General features: G+C 43.5%; 1 protein-coding gene across 4 annotated transcripts in view; it reads left to right on the forward strand.

Moving 5' to 3' along the window:
- Nucleotides 1-12,299: 12,299 nt before the first annotated feature.
- The window catches only part of FAM184A (family with sequence similarity 184 member A), a 159,719-nt gene continuing 152,246 nt past the window's right edge, over nt 12,300-19,772 (forward strand). For 2 of the 4 annotated variants that reach the window (XM_037843919.1, XM_037843920.1), the window contains exon 1: nt 12,302-12,867. In XM_037843919.1, coding sequence (XP_037699847.1) covers nt 12,700-12,867 — 168 coding nt within the window. In that variant the 5' untranslated portion in view covers nt 12,302-12,699. Of the gene's footprint in view, nt 12,868-19,772 lie in introns of all 4 variants that reach the window. The other 2 variants (XM_037843921.1, XR_005217983.1) reach the window with 2 other exon arrangements.

The raw sequence follows: 19,772 nt of genomic DNA on the forward strand, positions 1-19,772 counted from the left end.
CTTATCCCTAGGGTCTTATATCATAGCGAAGAAGACTTCTTCCTCCGTCTGGAAAGAACTGCAGCTCCTGCCCTTCTGCAAAAGCGAGAGCCCATCACCGTCCTTACAATTGCCTCCCTCCTAGGTCTTGCCGGCGCTGGCACCGGAATCGCTGCACTAGCCAGTCAAGGTTCCGCCCTAACTCACCTCAGGGCGGCTGTTGACGAGGACATTCGCCACCTACAAAACGCTATTTACCATCTAAAAAATTCTGTCAATTCCCTCTCTGAAGTCGTGCTCCAAAACCGCCGAGGTCTTGACCTTCTCCTCCTCAAAGAAGGAGGCCTCTGCGCTGCCCTAGGAGAAGAGTGCTGTGTTTATGCCAATTCCACAGGTCTCGTCGAGGACAGCCTGAGAAGGGTCCGAGAGGGACTGGAAAAGCGTAAAAGAGATCGTGAAGCCACCAATTATTGGTCCAGTTTTTTCACTCCCATCCTCCCATACATCCTTCCTTTTCTTGGCCCCCTATTAATAATTATTCTAGCTCTCATCTTAGGACCCTGCATCATCCGCAAAATTGTCCAGCTTGTAAGAAAACAAACAGATGCCCTTTTTTCCTCGTTCGTGCAAATCCAGTATCAGCGACTCGCCACCTCTGACGCCCCCCACTCCAAGATGACAGCCAACCCTCCGCGACCTCAACGCCACCGGTCAACCCGCCGACCGCGAGGCCCTTCTCAATCACCTGAACATCGCTCTCACCTCGAGTTCCAGCTTCTCTGAACCCCTGAACTTTAAACCCCTGAACTTTAAACCCCTGAACTTTAAACCCCTGAACTTTAAACCCCTCACCTTCTCCCAGCCTGCTGCAGCGGAGCCATTGTCAAGCGCCCGGGCACCACACCAACACTGAGCTACAGCCTCGCTGAGCCACCGTCAACCCCTTTTTCCCTTCCCTGACCTCCCCCTTCCCTCACCCTTAGCGGACCTCTCCGGTAAAGCCTCTTCCTCTAATTAGAAAAGAAAGGGGAATTGCGGGGACTGAGCTTGTACCTCGGCTTGCCAGGCCTGGGCCAGGGGACCTGATCACCCCCTGGGGAGGGTAGTAGGTACGGGCGTGAGTGCCCTCTGCAGCCCCCCCGAGCCTGAGGAGCGAGGTCAAGGCAGCTCCCTTTTCCTCACCCAAAATGCCACTGGCAGAGGAGGCTTGCCGGAGGAAACCGCCTTTCTCCCAACTGCCCTTTCCCCACTGCCTTATCTTACCCACTCACTCCCTGGTGCCAAGGCCGCTCCTGCCACCGCCAGCGCGCATGCACCGTGGCCAGAACAACCCCCGCCCGCTGCAACGGCTCCTGAATCCTCTCAGAACCAATCCTAGCCCCTCTCCCTTCAATATTGCCATTTTAGGCTACTTCACCTCCTTTCCAGCCCTGCCCCTCTTACCAGCCTATATAACCTGTAATCACCCCTGAATAAATCTCTTTGGCGCATACCCCTACTGGATGAAGAGTGTTTTTGTCCTTATCGCCGCCCTCCTTGCACGCCTCTCGCCGAGGACCCTGGCCAACGTCCTCCGCCTCGCCCTCGCCTCCGGGAAAGAGCCCCCGCCGCCGGTACCCTTTAAGCAGCCCCGAGAGCTGAGGGCTCGGCTACCGGCCGCCACTCCCCCTAGAAGCAGTAACCCCGACCGCAATTTATTATGTTTCAAGCATTTTAGAAAGTATTCTAAACTATTTTCAATTGATTGATGTGACACAGGTGAATTTTCTGAACTCATGGGAAAGGAACAAAATAGAAGAAGAAAGAGAAAGGAGCAAATAGCAAGAATTCAACAAATTATAATCAAAATTTTTTATAGTGATGTCTAGCAACTCGCAACCATCTGGATTATCCATTTATCTAGACATGTCAATGAACTGATTTAGGCTAATTTTGTGTGCCATGTGTGGGTGAATGTATTAGGAGGTGGGAGTGAGGGTTGGGGAAATGACTGGATCTGTGGTATATCTAAGTAAATACAACAAAATTCTGTTCTAAAAAATGAAATAATTCAACACATAATATATGAGAAATATAAGACCACATAGTTCAATGTCCTCATTTTACAGATGAGGAACAAGAGGTGGTTCAGTGGCATAATCAGGCCAAGACTATCAGGAGTCCAATATTTTTTTCCATTATACTTGGAGATTTGTAACAAGATAATAGTTATCATATGGAAAACATTTAAGTCAAAATATTCCCTGTGTTTGTGTGAAAACTTAAAAAATCTAGTGTGTTTACTGATTCCATGGAACTCAGTTGCCTGTACCCAGTCCATATTAACTTTGAGTCCCTTATACTATCAAACCCTGTGGCATGGTTTTAGATTAAGTTTCATTCAATTATTCAAAGTTCCAAGAGACGTAATACCATGATGCAGAGGAGAGGAGAACTGTAAGGTAAGAGATCACCTTGGCAACCACCTGTCAGGCATTTTTGTGGATAGTAGCATTCCCAATTAACTGCCTAACTTGACGTCTATGGCACTTCTAGCCCAAAAAGTGAGGAGAAAAGAAAAAAGGAGAAAAAAGAACATTTTCCCTCCCTCCTTCTTCATTCAAATCTCATCTGCAGAATGTCCTCTATAACTAATCACAACCTTGAGTAGGAAATGACTGCTTCACCCTCGCAAGGGGAGCACTCAATAAATGCTTGTTGGTTGGTGGAGCAGCACTCTCTGATGCTCTGTTCTCTGAAATGGATTTCCCACAAATAGACAGGGGACTTTCCATTGAAGAAATCGGTGTCCATTAACTTCTCAGCTTGCACCTCAACCCCAATTTTAATTCTTACCCTTAATTATTGCCACCTGTGGTCAATCTGGGTTTTCTGGGGCCTGGAGTATATAAAATTTGGGAGGCCACTTTAAGAAAAAAATCCAAAAAAATTATTACTATAAATTTTTACAAAATCATACTACCATGTTATCACTTGCTAGGTCCCCTTGACTGGCATAAGCCTTGCAAATTTCAATAGCTTTATCACTAATCAGCCTTTGCAGCCACCACCCCAACTCTCTTCTCTTCTCCTGCCACCATTTCTAACAATTCAGAAAGCATGGGGGGAGGGATTTAAGTGCTTGTGAGACATCATTGCATGTATAAATCATAACTGAAATATCAATGCATGGAAGTACTAGTATGAGGAATTTCTATTTAGAAAATATCAGAACAGTCTCCTATAAATAGCTTTAAACTCTTGTTTAGTAAACCAGAAAGAACTTGGGTTTGAAATATCTAGGTCATAATCCTAGCTCTATTACTAATTGGTTTTGAAAATCTGGGCAACTCAACTTTTCTGAACTTCCTTATGTGTAAAATGTGAAGTCTCCTTCCAGCCTTAATAGTCAATGGCTCTTTTTACTTTTAGCTCATTCCTTTCCCTGCTCTCAGTGACTATTCCCCTGCATGAGCCTCTACCCCTGCTGTGCCAAAATTATGCTTTACTATGAGTTTATTTCTTGGGAATAGTTCTTCCAGGCCTGATGCCTCAGTCTAAGTTCTAGGATGCCACAGAGGCCAACCTGCCTAGACAGATGCTTCTTTTTTCTTTTTTCTTTCAAACCTTCATTTTATTGAGATATATTCACATACCACGCAGTCATACAAAACAAATCGTACATTCGATTGTTCACAGTACCATTACATAGTTGTACATTCATCACCTAAATCAATCCCTGACACCTTCATTAGCACACACACAAAAATAACAAGAATAATAATTACAGTGAAAAAGAGCAACTCAAGTAAAAAAGAACACTGGGTGCCCTTGTCTGTTTGTTTGTTTGTTTGTTTCCTTCCCCCACCTTTCCACTCATCCATCCATAAACTAGACAAATGGGAGTGTGATCCCTATGGCCCCCCCAATCCCACTTTCCCCCGTCATAAAGCACATTTTTATACAATTGTCTTCAAGATTCATGGGTTCTGGGTTGTAGTTTGATAATTTCAGGTATCTACCACCAGCTACCCCAATTCTTTAGAACCTAAAAAGGGTAGTCTAAAGTGTGCGTAAAAGTGCCCACCAGAGTGACCTCTCGGCTCCTTTTGGAATCTCTCTGCCACTGAAGCTTATTTCATTTCCTTTCACATCCCCCTTTTGGTCAAGAAGACGTTCTCCATCCCATGATGCCGGGTCTACATTCCTCCCGGGGAGTCATATTCCACGTTGCCAGGGAGAGTCACTCCCTTGGGTGTCTGATCCCACGTGGGGGGGGGGGGTCAGTGATTTCACCTTTCAAGTTGGCTTAGGTAGAAAGAGAGGGCCACAGACAGATGCTTCTTTTCACATACTGATGGCTTCTAGTCTCCTCTTGTAGTATTTACCTTCTCCTGCTGTATTCAAATTTGATTACCATTTTACTTCTTGTGCCAGTTTGAATGTATTATGTCCCCCAAACACCATTATCTTTGATGTAATCTTGTGTGGGCAGACCTATCAGTGTTAATTAGATTGTAATTCTTTGAGTGTTTCCATGGAGATGCACCCCACCCAACAGTGGGTAATGATTCTGATTGGATAATTTCCATGGGGATGTTAGCCCACCCATTCAGGGTGGGTCTGAATTAAATTACTGGAGCACTATGTAAGATCAGACAGAAGGAGGGAGCTTGCTACAGCCAAGAGGGACACTATGAAGAAAGCACAGGAGCTGCAGATGAGAGACAGTTTGAAAACGGCCATTGAAAGCAGACTCTTGCTCTGGAGAAGCTGAGAGAGGACAGATACCCCAAGTGCAACTAAGAGTGACATTTTTGATGAACTGCAGCCGAGAGAGGAACATCCTGGGAGAAAGCCATTTTGAAACCAGAACTTTGGAGCAGACCCAGCCACGTGCCTTCCCAGCTGACAGAGGTTTTTCAGACACCATTGGCCATCCTCCAGTGAAGATACCCGATTGCTGATGTGTTACGTTGGACACTTTATGACCTTAAGACTGTAACTGTGTAACTAAATAAACCCCCTTTTATAAAAGCCAATCCCTCTCTGGTGTTTTGCATTCCGGCAGCATTAGCAAATTAGAACACTTCTCCTATCGTATATTCAACTGTAAGTGGACATCTCCACTTGTATGTCCCACAGGCATCTGAAATGTAACATGCTCTAAACTGAATTTATAATCTTCCTCCAAATCTATCCCTCTTCCTATTTTCCCTATCTCAGGTGGAGCACTTGACTGCTATGGCTTCCTCAGCCTCAGTAAAACAGTTGCCTGTTTTACTTTCTGGATGCCTCATATGCATCCACGTCTTCCTATTCTCACTGCATATTTTAGTTCAGTGGTTCATCTTCTCTCACTTTAATAAATGCAATAGTCTCCTAACTATTTATCTTGACTGTAAAGTTGCCCCTGCAACCCATTTTCCACAATCATGAGATTTATGTTTCTAAAATGCAAATCTGGTTATTTCATTCACCTGCTTTAAGACCCTGTGCTGGTTTGTATATTTATGTCCCCAAGAAAAAGCCATATTCTTTAATGCATACTTGTGGGGGCAGATGTAGTAGTGTGACTTGGGTTGGAACCTATTGGTTCAGCATCCATGGAGATGTGGCCCACCCAACTGTAGGTGATAACTCTGATTGGATAATTTCCATGGAGGAGTGGCCCCACCCATTCAGCATGGGCCTTGTTTAGTTTACTAGAGCACTATATAAGCTCAGACAGAAGGAGCTCATAGCTAGCTGTAGCCAAGACAGACATAATGAAGACAGCCATTGGAAGCTGATGCAGACATTTTGGAGAATGCCATTTTGAAATGCAACCTGGGGCAAGCAGATGCCAGCCACATGCCTTCCCAGCTAACAGAGGTTTTCCAGATGCCAATGGCCTTTCTCCAGTGAAGGTACCCTTTGTTGACGGACACTTTATGGCCTTAAGACTGTAACTGTGTAACTAAATAAACCCCCCTTTATAAAAGCCACTCCATTTCTGATGTTTTGCTTTCCAGCAGCATTAGCAAACTAGAACAGATTTTGGTATCAGAGAAGTGGGGTGCTGGTGCTGCTGAGTTAGCAAATACCAAACATGTTGGAATGGCTTTTTAAATGGATAAGGGGAAGGTTCTGGAAGAATTGTGAGGAGCTTGATAGCAAAGGCCTAAATTGCTTTGAAGAGACTGTTTGTGGAAATATGGACTCTAAAGACACTTCTGTTGAGGCCTTGAACAGAAATGATGAATGTGTTGTTACAAACTGGAAGAAAGGTGGTCCTTGTTTTAAAGTGACAGCGAATTTGGCAAAATTGTGTGCTTGTGTCACATGGAAGGCAGAAATTGAAAGTGACAACCTGGGATATTTAGTGGATGCGATCTCCAAGCTAAATGTAAAAGAAGTAGCCTGGCTTCTATTTGTAGCTTATAGTAAAATGCAACAGGACAGAGATAAGCTGAGAACTGAACTCTTGGGTTCAAAGAAACCAGAAACTGATGGTTTGGAAAATTCCAGGCTTCCAGGGGGTGGAACCCCAGAAGCTACAGCCCCAGGTGAGGATTTAACCAAACATGGAACCCAGCTGCCATTTCAGCACAAGCCAAGATTGGAGAAGGGGTTAAGCGAAAGGATTTGTGGAAAGTCCTATTGTCTGAAGGCTTTGACCTCTGTGTGCCTCATGCGAAGCCAACAGAATTTTTGTGAGATCTTTACAGATGGAGATGCTGCCGGTCTGGACTGGAGGAGACAGATGAGGGACAAAATGAAGAAAAAATTTCTTCAAAGACAGAGCCATGAAGTTAAGGTCTGGAATCAAGAGATCTCAGGCTGGGAGAGCGGAGTGGCCCACATGCATGGAAAGGGTGAATTTGCCCCAGAGGTCGAGGGTTGGCCTTCTGCCTCGATGCTCAGAAAGAGTTCTGCCACCCCAAGCCCCAAAGAGGGTGGAGCACATTCCCAGGGAATTGGGGAGAGCCCTGTTCTGAAGGGGTTGAGAGTGTGCCCCAGAGATGGAAGAGAATCTGATGTTTGAGGAGGTGGGGCCAAGAAGGTGGTCTCCCCAGTGTGTGGATATGTTGGAGCACTCACCCCAGTGTTTGGAGAGGAAAGGGCTGCCACAAAGGCCCTTAGGAAGGGTTAGACTCCCACTCTCAAGCCCCAAGGATAAAACAAAGTTCTGGGAATGACTGTCAGACTTTGAAATCTAATAGAGTTTGCCCTTGTGGGTTTTAGGAATTTTGGTCCTGTGAACCCTGTTTTCCTTTCAGTTTCTCCTTATGGCAATGGGAATGTTTACCCTATGACTGTCCCTCCTTTGTATATTGGAAGCAGATAACTTTTGGACAGACCATGCTTATAACTGATTTTGATGGGATCTTGCACTTACCTATTGTTACTGAAATGATTTAAGTTTTTGTGATATTGTGATGGGATGAATGAATTTTGTATATGAAAAGAATATGTTTTTCCGGTGTACAGGGGGTGGAATGTGCTGGTATGTATATTTATGTCCCCCAGAAAAAACCATATTCTTTAATGCATTCTTGTGGGGGACGATGTAGCGGTGTGGACTGGGTTGGAACCTATTAGTTCAGTGTTCATGGAGATGTGACACACCCAACTATAGGTGATAACTCTGGATAATTTCTATGGAGGTGTAGTGCCGTGCATTCAGCATGGGCCTTGTTTAGTTTACTGGAGCACTATATAAGCTCAGACAGAAGAAGCTCATAGCCAGCTGTAGCTGAGACAAACATAATGAAGACAGCTGTTGGAAGCTGATGCAGACATTTTGGAGAATGCCATTTTGAAACGCATCCTGGGGGCAAGCAGACGCCAGCCATATGCCTTCCCAGCTAACAGAGGTTTTCTGGATGCCAATGGCCTTTCTCCAGTGAAGGCACCCTTTGTTGATGGACACTTTATGGCCTTAAAACTGTAACTGTGTAACCAAATAAACCCCCTTTATAAAAGCCACTCCATCTCTGGTGTTTTGCATTCTGGCAGCATTAGCAAACTAGAACAGACCCTCTGTGGCTTATCATTGCCTGCAGGAAAAGTTCTCACCCTTTATCAAGGCAAATGCATCCCCCTCCCACCCATGCTTAACCTCTTATCTTGACATTCCACTTGAACCCTTTGCTCCAGCCATATAGTACCACTTACAGTTCCCTAAATGGGTTATGTTCTCCCTAATCACAAGGGCTTTGCCCCTGCTATCCTTAGAGCTTGGATTCTATCTTTTCTAGCCCCTTTTATTTGAAAAACTTATCCTTCAGGGGTCAATTCAGGCATTACTTGTGTGTGTGTGTACTTCTCTGACACTCCAAGGCTAGGTTAAGTGCCTTTTTTTTTTTTTTTGCCTTTTATTTTTTTTATCTTCATTTTATTGAGATATATTCACATACCATGCAGTCATACAAAACAAATCGTACATTCGATTGTTCACAGTACCATTACATAGTTGTACATTCATCACCTAAATCAATCCCTGACACCTTCATTAGCACACACACAAAAATAACAAGAATAATAATTACAGTGAAAAAGAGGAATTGAAGTAAAAAAGAACACTGGGTATCTTTGTCTGTTTGTTTCCTTCCCCTATTTTTCTACTCATCCATCCATAAACTAGACAAAGTGGAGTGTGGTCCTTATGGCTTTCCCAATCCCATTGTCACCCCTCATAAGCTACATTTTTATACAACTGTCTTCGAGATTCATGGGTTCTGGGTTGTAGTTTGATAGTTTCAGGTATCCACCACCAGCTACCCCAATTCTTTAGAACCTAAAAAGGGTTGTCTAAAGTGTGCATAAGAGTGCCCACCAGAGTGACCTGTCGGCCCCTTTTGGAATCTCTCTGCCACTGAAGCTTATTTCATTTCCTTTCACATCCCCCTTTTGGTCAAGAAGATGTTCTCCGTCCCACGATGCCAGGTCTGCATTCCTCCCCGGGAGTCATATTCCATGTTGCCAGGGAGATTCACTCCCCTGGGTGTCTGATCCCACGTAGGGGGGAGGGCAGTGATTTCACCTTTCAAGTTGGCTTAGCTAGAGAGAGAGGGCCACATCTGAGCAACAAAGAGGCATTCGGGAGGAGGCTCTTAGGCACAATTATAGGGAGGCCTAGCCTCTCCTTGGCAGCAACCGTCTTCCCAAGGGTAAAACCTATGGTAGAGGGCTCAACCCATCAAACCACCAGTCCCCTATGTCTGTGGTCATGTTAGCAACCATCGAGGTGGGGTAGGCCAATACCCCTGCATTCTCCACAGGCTCCTCAAGGGGGCACTACATATTTTTTTCCTTGTTTTTCTTTCTTTTTTTTTTTTAACTTTCCCTTCTTTTTTAAATCAACTGTATAAAAAAAAGTTAAAAAAAAAAAAAAGCATAGAATAAAAGAACATTTCAAAGAGACCATGACAAGGGAGTAAGAAAAAGACAACTAACCTAAGATAACTGCTTAACTTCCAACATGTTCCTACTTTACCCCAAGAAAGTTACCTAATATAGCAACATTTCTGTGAACTTGTTCCTACTATATCCATCAGAAATTAACAGACCATAGTCATTCCTGGGCATCCCCAGAACGTTAAATAGCTTATCTGTTCTTGGATTATTGTTCCCCCTTCCTTAATTGCTCTCTATTGTTAGTTCCCCTACATTCTACATTATAAACCATTTGTTTTACATTTTTCAAAGTTCACATTAGTGGTAGCATATAATACTTCTCTTTTTGTGCCTGGCTTATTTCGCTCAGCATTATGTCTTCAAGGTTCATCCATGTTGTCATATGTTTAACGAGATCGTTCCTTCTTACTGCCATGTAGTATTCCATTGTGTGTATATGCCAAATTTCTTTATCCACTCATCTGTTGAAGGACATTTGGGTTGTTTCCATCTCTTGGAAATTGTGAATAATGCTGCTATGAACATTGGTGTGCAGATATCCGTTCGTGTCACTGCTTTCCGATCTTCCGAGTATATACCGAGAAGTGCAATTGCTGGATCGAATGGTAACTCTATATCTAGTTTTCTAAGGAACTGCCAGACTGACTTCCAGAGTGGCTGAACCATTATACAGTCCCACCAACAATGAATAAGAGTTCCAATTTCTCCACATCCCCTCCAGCATTTGTACCTTTCTTTTAAGTTTAACAGTTACCACACTGTGTTTTGCCTTATTGTTTACTTGCCTGTCTCCTCTAGTAGGCTGGTAACTTCCTGTGGGCAGAGAATGCTGCTTAGTTATCACTGCAGACTAGTACCTAACACAGTGCCTGGCACACAGCGAGCATCCAGTAAATATTTCTGCATAAACCATCTTATGAGAGAAACAGGTAGTAAATGAAGATTGCTTGCCTAACTAGCTTCTCTCTTTGTCTTTCCTATTGCACACCTCCTTTACTAGATATTTTAAAAATGAGATATGCATGATGGGATTATGAGTCTCATGTGCTTTATGATTCTTTATGCTATTCATAACTAAAGAGAATTCTATATCAGATGACCTTGTAAAAATATTAAATTCATGGAGGGACACTGGGTGTCTTTTCAGCACAGTCCTTAGGAAAAGGCTTTTCTTGGGCTATGCCATGTAATGATGGCAGGAACCCATGTGCTAGGACTCAGAGTGAACTATCAGTAGAGTAGTGCAGCAGCCTTTAACTTCCAAGTTTGAGTTGAAAGGGAATGAAAACACCCTGTCTTTTCAGAGAAGGCCCTTGAGCCACGAATGGGCTCAGCAACTCAGCTGAGACTATACTTTGGTCTCCTTGTTTCCAATCCTATGTTGTTTTCCATTATATCATAGTGACAAAAATAGAAACACTTTCTTTGCCCTGGCAAGACTTGGATATAAAAATCTAATGAGTTGTTTTTTATTAAAGAAGTTATAGGTTTATAGAAAAATCATGCAAAAAGTACGTTTCCACTTACCCCTCACGAAGCTTTTGAGCATATTTTCTGCTTAGAATGTAAAGGACGTGAGAGCTCTAAAATGATTGTGAATCTTCCATGCCTAGAATTTGATGAAATAACACTAGTTCCTAGTTCTCTTTAATTTTATTTAATCATTCGTGCTTAAGAAGGGAGCAAAATTTGCATGATATTTGTTTCTGGCCATCTGCTCCATTCAAAACCTTGGAAATAGACAAGTTTTTTTTTCCTGAAAAGGCTATTTAGAGAGGGGGAATGAGTACCTAACAGCTGGGAAACAATGTAGCCAATTTTCAGGCTTCCTTTCTGGAATTCCAACAGTTCTGGAAGCATTTCAAGATACTATTCAACCTTCACCTTGTTGGTTTAGATTTTGTAACATTCGGGCATTTTATTATGTTAACTTGGCCTCAGTTGTTTCTGTAAACATTCTCAGATTTACATGACAGACAGTTGCATGCTAAAGAGAGATTGGATATTATGAAGCGGAGAAATTCAGTACTGCAAAACTTCATGGACACCAGATTTTTAAAAGCAAGCAATTCTATATTTTTAGTTTTTGTTAAGATTATCCTAAAACGACTCATTTAGTTCATGACAGAAGTTTAAAAAATCGCTTGACCTGCAGGAGTGGAGATGTTAAGAGAAAATCAGTAGGAACTGATACATTTAGGAAGGTGTAAATGCACAAGCAATGGCAAATCTTTCAGATGCTTGCTGGTGTCTTGCTCCGTCTTCTGTTTTTGTCCCGTTACTTTCACTCCAATCCTACTGTATTGGGCTGCAGCCAACCAGAGCTCATTTATGTTTCGGGCTCCATTAGACTCGGGAAAAGCAGGAGTGCAGTGCTTGCTATACCAATTGAAGGAAGACGTGGGCTCTCTTCACACATAGACACTTCGCGATTAATGCGGGCAAGTAGCCCGCACATAATAGGTCGGTCTAAGATACCGCAACGATCACACTTGTTTGAGAGTGAATTAAGAGTCAGGACGGGGATTATCAGATTCCCCCTGTTTTTCACTAGCTACATCTCCGGTTTCGAGGCCATGGTTGGGAGGGAGCTCAATTGTGAGCTTACCGCTTGCTCTTCTGGGGAACAGCCACCTGGGCCCTGCACGCCAGCACGCACGTGGAAACGCTCTGCAAACCCGCACGCGTGCTACAAACACAAGGTGACCAGGGCCCCATCTTCTCTGGCTCCAGTATTTACAAAAGGCCGCGCGGGCGGCCCACGGAGCCCATCGTCCCGACTCAGGGTCCCGGCCTCAGGGGAGGTCCCGAAGTCCCGGCGCGCCCCCGCGAGGCGCCCTCACTGGCCACGGGGCTGCGGGGTCGCGAGGCGGTAGCGCGGGGCGGGGCTGGGCTGCGGCGAAATGACGTCGCCGTCCCCGCGCGCCCTGGTAACGGCGGCTCCACGGCTCCCGCGTCCTCCTCCACGTCCCCGCCTTCCCCCGCCGCAGCCCGGCCCGCCTCCTCCTCCCTCCGCAGCCCCGGCGGCGCCTGTCTCACCGGGTCCCCGGTGCTGGCTGCGAGCGGGACCCGCGGGGCCGCGCTGCCCGCGACGCCTCCTCCAGGCGCGGGCTGAGGAGCGGGCCGGGCCGCGGGGTCTGCCCCGCGCTGGCGTCGCTCGCGGCCTCGGGCCGGCGGGGCCGCCCCGTCCCTGTAAGGGGGTGACCGCGGCCGAGGCTGGCGGGCGCCAGGGGTCGGGTTCGGAAGCGTCCGCCCCGGCTCTTGCTTCCAGACGCCGTTGCTCCGTGGACCGCCTCCTGAGCGCGGGGACAGGTGTCCCGGCCGGGGTCTGTCGGGAAGATGGCGACCCCGGGCATGAGCTGGCAGCAGCACTATTACGGCGGCTCCGCGGCAGGGGCGGCCAAGTTCGCGTCCACGCCGGCCGCCGTGCAGCAGGCGGGGCACTGCATGGATTACAGCCAGGACCTGCACCTGAAAATGAGCAAGAAAATCGCTCAACTCACCAAGGTAAGGGGCGCGGCGGAGGGCCCGGGGCTGATTGAAAGGGGCTCCTCGGGGAAAGCAACAGCCGGAGACTTACTCCAAGAACCATTCAGACGTGGGTGCAGAGCTGGCGAGGTTAATTTAAATTAGGTAGCTCAACGGCCCAGCTAGGTGTATGGGATTTGCACCCTTTGTACTTTGAGGGTAAGCTAGCACGGAACAAAATTAGGATTTACTGCCTTTAATCCTTAATAATAAATGACTTTTGCACCTGCTAAGACTGCACGAGGCATTACACTGCACTGTGTGAAGTATAGTACCGTATTTACCTAAGATAACCAGGAATCCACCAAGTAAATCAGTGTACACGTAGCTCGGGAAAGAATAAACTTTCCAAGAAATATAGGAGGATAAAACATACCTTGCGTGCCATTTTGGGGATTTAATGAGTCATTCCTCAACCTGACAAAATGTTAAACAAGGTTTATTAGATGAATCACACTGGGTCTGCATTTAGATAAGTGTTGCATTCTATCAAAAGATAATTTTCAAAGAGCAAATAGCCTGCATATTTGGCCAGCTGTAATTTAGGACCCTACCTAAACCAGTGAGCTTTTTTCTAATTTAGTAAATGTTCACAGATAATGAAAAAGGGTTGATATCTGTGAGGCAAGAGCCATTCGGATCAAGTAAATTGCCTGTTTAGATATCACTGGCAATCTGGCATTGCCATCAAGTGAGAAGAAGCACTTTGAGGTTTCTCAAAGGGAGTGGGTGATAGACTTGCACATGTTTAAGCTGAATCTGCTAACCACTTGTTAGGAGTGGTGGTGTATGGAAGAGAGGTGGGTCTTGTGGAATTTATTACTCGGTAACTTCTAATGTCTGACTCCTTAAACGCCAATATTGTCATATAATTCCATTGCTATCTGGCATTTTTGAGAGGGTAAAATAACACATTGTATTTGGAAGAGAGGAAAAGAAGAAAATGGGAGTGAATAAAGAATAAAAAGAGATCAGAAGAAGATTTTAGTGAATGAGATCAGGTGGAGAGAAAAAAAAAACATGAAAGAACCAAGGAATGAGGGATAAATGGAAGGGCAAAGAAAAAGGTGCAAATACCTAACAGTAAAACTCAGCTGTGCAAAGCAAGGCAGTGTTCTGTGAAGTTTTGTGTTTGTTTGCTTTGTGTCAGCTCCGTTTTGTTGGTTGCTGTGTGTCCAGTTTTTACTGTCTTCTTGTGGCGGAGGAGCTCCTAGAGTCTAAGAAGGAATGACAGTGGTGTACTATATCCATTAAGGGGCTAAAGGCTACGCCTCCTGAAATAGAGTTGGGTCTTCAGAATGCTGATGTCCAGAATGAAGCATGTGAAAGTTTATTTATTCTGATTTTCTTTTATGGTGTGTCCACAACATTAATTGCTCTTATTTTGGATTGTAGCCCTTGAGAGCCCTGCTGTAATTGGAACACTTAATAAGTTGATAGAGGAACTGTATACTGTGTCAGAAAAGGTGTTTCTCTTCTCTTCGTTAAACTTTTTTCTTTTTATTTATGCTTTTTCTGTTTCTTCTTCTATGATCAGAAAAAAAAAAATAAGACAACTGGCAAAGGTAGAGGTATTGAATCAAAGTCACTATCACATCTCAAATGTAACAAGACAGGAGGCTTCTCCCTGCCAGTGCTCTTATCACTGCTTAAGGGCTGCACCCCAATCTTCACTGAATGTTGCTTGGGCTCTTTCTGATTTAATGTTTATAGTTACAGTCTCTAAACACTCTTGCCTCTTCTTCTGCTAAGTGCCTCAGACAGTTAATCCCTTAGACCAGGGATTCTCAACCTCAGCGCTATTGACATTTTAGACTGGACTATTCCTTGCGGGGAATGTCCTGTGCATTATAGGATGTTTAACAGCATCCCTGGCATGACCCGGTAGATGTCAGTAGCACACTCACTCCCGACCCCTGCCTACCACCATCATAGTCATAACAATAAAAATGTCTCCAGACATTGTCACAACCCTTCGGGGGCAAAATTGTCCCAGATTGAGGACCACTGGCTTAAACTGAAATATCTGCAGTTTCTCCCACCCCTATCTCTTGTCTTTATTACTGAGATAAGGCCTGAGAATAAAACAATCTGATAGTCAGGACTCTGTTGCAGCCAATACCCCTGAGCTCCGGAAAACATACATGACTTGTTTCCCTTATGTACTGTATTAGTTAGGGTTCTTCAGGGAAACAGAACCAACAAGAGCTGTCTGTAAATATGAGATTTTATATAAGTGTCTCATGCAACTAGGGGATGCACAAGTCCAAATTCTGTAGGGCAGGCAGTGAGGGGCAACTCCAATGAAGGTCTTTGATGAACTCCCCAGGAGAGGCTAACTGAAGCAGGAAAGGTTCTCTCTCTTCTCCCTTAACAGTCTTCATCTGATTAGGTTAATCTAGCTGATTGAATTCTCTCATTGCAGAAGACACGCCCTTCGTTGATGTAATCAGCCACAGATGCAATCAATTGACTGATAATTTAATAAACCTTCCTTCTGGTTTATTAAACAGCCACAAATGTCCTTGCAGTAACAATTATGCCAGTGCTTGCTTGACTAGACACCTGGGCACCATCACCTGGCCAAGTTGACACATGAACCTAACCATCACATGTACCTTTGGAAACTGTCAAATTTTACAGTCACATAAAATTATTGTAAATGCTACAACCATATGAATGGCTCATGCATAATATATTGATTGTTAGAAACTTTACTACTAATCTGCTATATAGAATTTTTCACGTGAAAAGTTTATCTATTGATTAATACCAGCAGAGGTATGTTCATAGAAATATGAGCTGGAACTTGAAAATAGCTTATATTTTAAAATTACACTCACATTATAAAGATAACCATTAAAATAAGATTTAATTTATTTTATGAAAACGAGTCAATCGAACTCAACTCTTGGCAGCCCTATATGGTTAGCAGTGTAATTAAGAGCATGCCCCGGGAATCTGACACACTGTCTTGAGTTTAAACTCCAGCTCCATCACTTACTAGTAGTTTATCTTGAGCAAGTCACTAAGCTCTGAGCCTCAGTTTCCTAATCTTTAAAACAGAGATAATGATATCCGTCTCAGAGGGTTGTGGTGGCACATAGGCTCTTAATAGTGAAAGCTGTCACTAAGAAGAGACATTATATGCCAACAAACATAAAGTAGTAGTAAAATACTGGAAAACTGTTTTGGTTTGATAAAGCTGCCGGAATGCAATACACCAGAAATGGACTGGCTTTTACAAGGAATATATTAACTTACAATTTTACAGTTCTTAGGCTGTGAAATGTCCAAATTAAGGCATCAACAGGAGATTGATTTTCTGAAGAAAGTCTGCTGGCATCTGGGACATCTCTGTCACACGGGAAGGCACATGGCCAGAGTCTGTTGGTCCTTCTCTCCCAGATTTCATTGCTTTCAGCTTCTGGCTTCAGTGGCTTCCTCTCTCAGCTTCTGTGGGTGTCTCCTTGTCTCTCAGCTTCTCTGGGGCTTTCTGGGCTTTTCTGTCTTTTATCCTCTCTTAAAGGACTCTAGTAGAACGATTACATCCCAGCTTGAATGGGATGGGTCACATCTCAATTGAAATAACCTAACCAAAAGGTCCCACCCACAATAGGTCTGCACCCACAGGAAGAGGTTAAAAGAACATGGCCTTTTCTGGGGGTACGTACAGCTTCCAAATCAATGTAATAATCTATTAAAAATATTCCTCCCCTTTAAAAATAAATAGATCTGCATTTAGTAGCATTATAAGGTCTTGCATTTCTTTTGAGGGTCTTCTCCTAAGCTCTTTTAAAATGTATACAGTAACTTTTCTCCTCTTTGAATAGCAGAGTTTAAAATTTCACTTAATCTTCATTGTTGTGGTACAGTACTGAAAATACCTTATGCCTTTTTCAGAGATTTGGCTGGCTATGAAAGGATAAGGATGAAAGTAATCTGTATTGTAATTTTGCACATAGCAAGGCTCGATATATTTTTAATTAAAAAGCCATCTAATTGGGTGTTCTTTTTTCACTTGTATTTTTTATTCTTGTTCTGGTTCTTTCTGATGTAAGGAAAATGTTCAGAGATAGATTGTGGTGATGAATGCATGACTATGTTATCATACTGTGGACAGTGGATTGTATATCATGGATGATTGTATGGTGTGTGAATGTATTTCAATAAAACTGAATTTAATAAGGTTGCTTGTGTCAAGTTTTAAGAATGAATATTCTTAAGTCATGTTGTGGCAAATTTCTGGAATTGTTGATGGTTGCACCATCTCACGATAGAGCAGCTGGCTGGATTGAGTTACTCTTTATAAGATCACATTTGTGTACTTCTGTACTCGCCACTGTGCTGACTCCATGCTGTACTAGGTTGAAAAGCAGGACTTGTGGGATGTAATTATAAAATAGCTTTATTTTTGTCACTCAATGACCCTTTCAGTATACTCTGTGGGTCTGGTTCTTCCCCTGCCTGTGGATAAACTTGACTTTGTGGTTACTCTTAGATGATACAAGTCATTCTTCGGTAACCGTAAGTCACAAAAGTCTCACTTTAGTAATTAAAATGTCCACTATCAATAAGAAATAATTCCAGATCAAACCTGATTTAAAGATGAATCTTATTCCCCCACTGTCACTCTCCAGCTCTGCCTGTTGCAAGAGGAACAACAATAATTGGGGAAGAGGGACATCATTGACTTCTTTCTTCTCACCTGGATGTTATATTCCTTCTCCTGACTCACCTGGTTTGCAACCCCCTCCAAGATGGGACAAGGAAGAAGGAGAAAGAGGAAAGAGGAGCTGCAAACTTTTACTTGATTAATGCATGGTGATCTAGCTTCAGTGCTTTTGTAAACTTGGCAGATGTTTAAAGCTCATTCTTTCCCTTATGGATTCCCCATCCTCCACCTCCATTGCTCAAGATTTCCCACCTCAAAAACCTTGACAATGAGAATGCACACCCATGTATTCTGGCTGACTGGTTACTCCTTCCTCAGCCTCTAGGATCTGGCTTCCTCGGCCTCTAGGATCTGGCTGTACCATCATCGTCATTTTGCCCAGGTCTCTTCATGCTCCGGGTTGGCCTCTTGGATGGACCCATGTGACCCCACCCTTGCTTGCTCTGTGTCTCCTCCACAGAGCCCACATCTGGACCATAGGAAACACTCATTCTTGGCCCAAACTCTAGAAGTGGTTCCAATTCAGTCATCTCTTTTGCTCTCACTTGCCTCTTTAGCCAGCTTCTTGTCCTTTAGATTTTCCAGTGATAAATCTGATGCCAGTGTAGTGTGTTCTTCAAAGTGTATAAGACATATATCAAGCTCTTCAAGTGGTCCCATCAAAACCTCTTACCCTAGGCTTTAGGTGAAGGACAAGCCTCCACCTCCACCCTTGCCCTTTAAGCCAAGGGCACTCATTACCAAAGCTCTCCCCAAGGAAATTCCCACCCCACCCCACCCCCGCCATAATCTCCTTGACATCTCTCCCACTAGTTTTGAGATAGGAGGAAACACATCTCAGCATTCCTCTCTTTGGACTGCCTCCTTTGAAAATTTTGAAAATGGTCCGTACCTGCTTTGGACTGTCATTTGTGTTGTCCTTGTTCTCAATAGAAACTTCCCTTTTAATATCCTGTTATGTTAGTTGATCTTCAAATGCCTCTTTGACTGATTGTACCTTTGATACAATTCAGTCCAGTGACAAGCATAACTATAGTAGGAGACAGAGTATAATCTTCCAAAGAGCAGAAAATAGTTTCTTTGTGTTCTCTGTGCTTGGCATCGAGTCCTCTTCTTCTTCTTAATTTTTTTATATTTTTATTGTGGAATATAACATATATACATAGAAGTGATAACTTTCCAAGTGCAATTTAACAAGTAGTTAGCAAATTTCAAAGAATGTTATGGGTTACAGTTCCACATTTTCAGTTATTTCCTTATTGTGAAATATATATGCAAAAAGGTAATAACTTTCAAAGTACGATTTAATAAGTAGTTATATAGGAAATTTCCAAAAATGTTATGAGTTACAGTACCATAGTTTCAGTTATTTCCTTATTGTGAAATGTAACTTATATAGCAAAAAGTGATAACTTTCAAATTACAATTTAACGAGTAGCTATAGAGCAAATTTCAAAGAATGCTATGGGTTATAGTTCCACCATTTCAGTTCTTTTCTTCTAGCTATTCTAATGTCCTACCAACTAAGAAAAAGCAAATTATATAGATTAAGTATTCATAACCCTTTGTTAAATACCCCTTCCTCTAGTTTAATCTCTTTCCCGATCTTCAAGGATGTCTAGGCAGTGACCACCCTAACTTGTTCATGTTGAAAAAAGGGTGTTGACATTATGGGAAAAGGGAACACATCTGGTTGATGTTCTTGAAGAGGCTATTGCCTTTGAGTTTGGGGATTTAGCTGGCATAGGAGGTCTCTGGAGGATTTAAGTTTCTGAAGAATAAACTTAGTGAGTGAAACTTTTATAGAGTCTCAGATAGGGATCCAGGTATTTTTTAGGATTTGGGGGAATACTGCTGACTTGGGCTTATCATACTGTGGTCATTTGGCATATCTAGCTGAAACTTGCATAGGAGTAACCTCCACAGCCTCTTGACTCTATTTGAAATCACTGAAACCTTATTTTGTTGCCTTTCTTTTCACCTTTTTGGCCAAAAGGCATTCTAAACCCCTCAGTGCTAGGGTCAGGCTCATTCCCAGAATCTGTGTCCCTAGTTGCCAGGATATACTGTCCCATGTGGAGGGGGAGGGTGTTGAATTTATTTGCAGAGTTAGGCTTAGAGAGAGAAAGTCCACATTTGAGCAACAAAAGAGGTTCCCTGGAGGTGACTCCTAGACATAATTATAGGTGGGCTTAGCTTCCCCTTTACA

This window comes from Choloepus didactylus, chromosome 7 (genome assembly GCF_015220235.1).
Source record: "Choloepus didactylus isolate mChoDid1 chromosome 7, mChoDid1.pri, whole genome shotgun sequence".
NCBI classification, from domain to species: domain Eukaryota; kingdom Metazoa; phylum Chordata; class Mammalia; order Pilosa; family Megalonychidae; genus Choloepus; species Choloepus didactylus.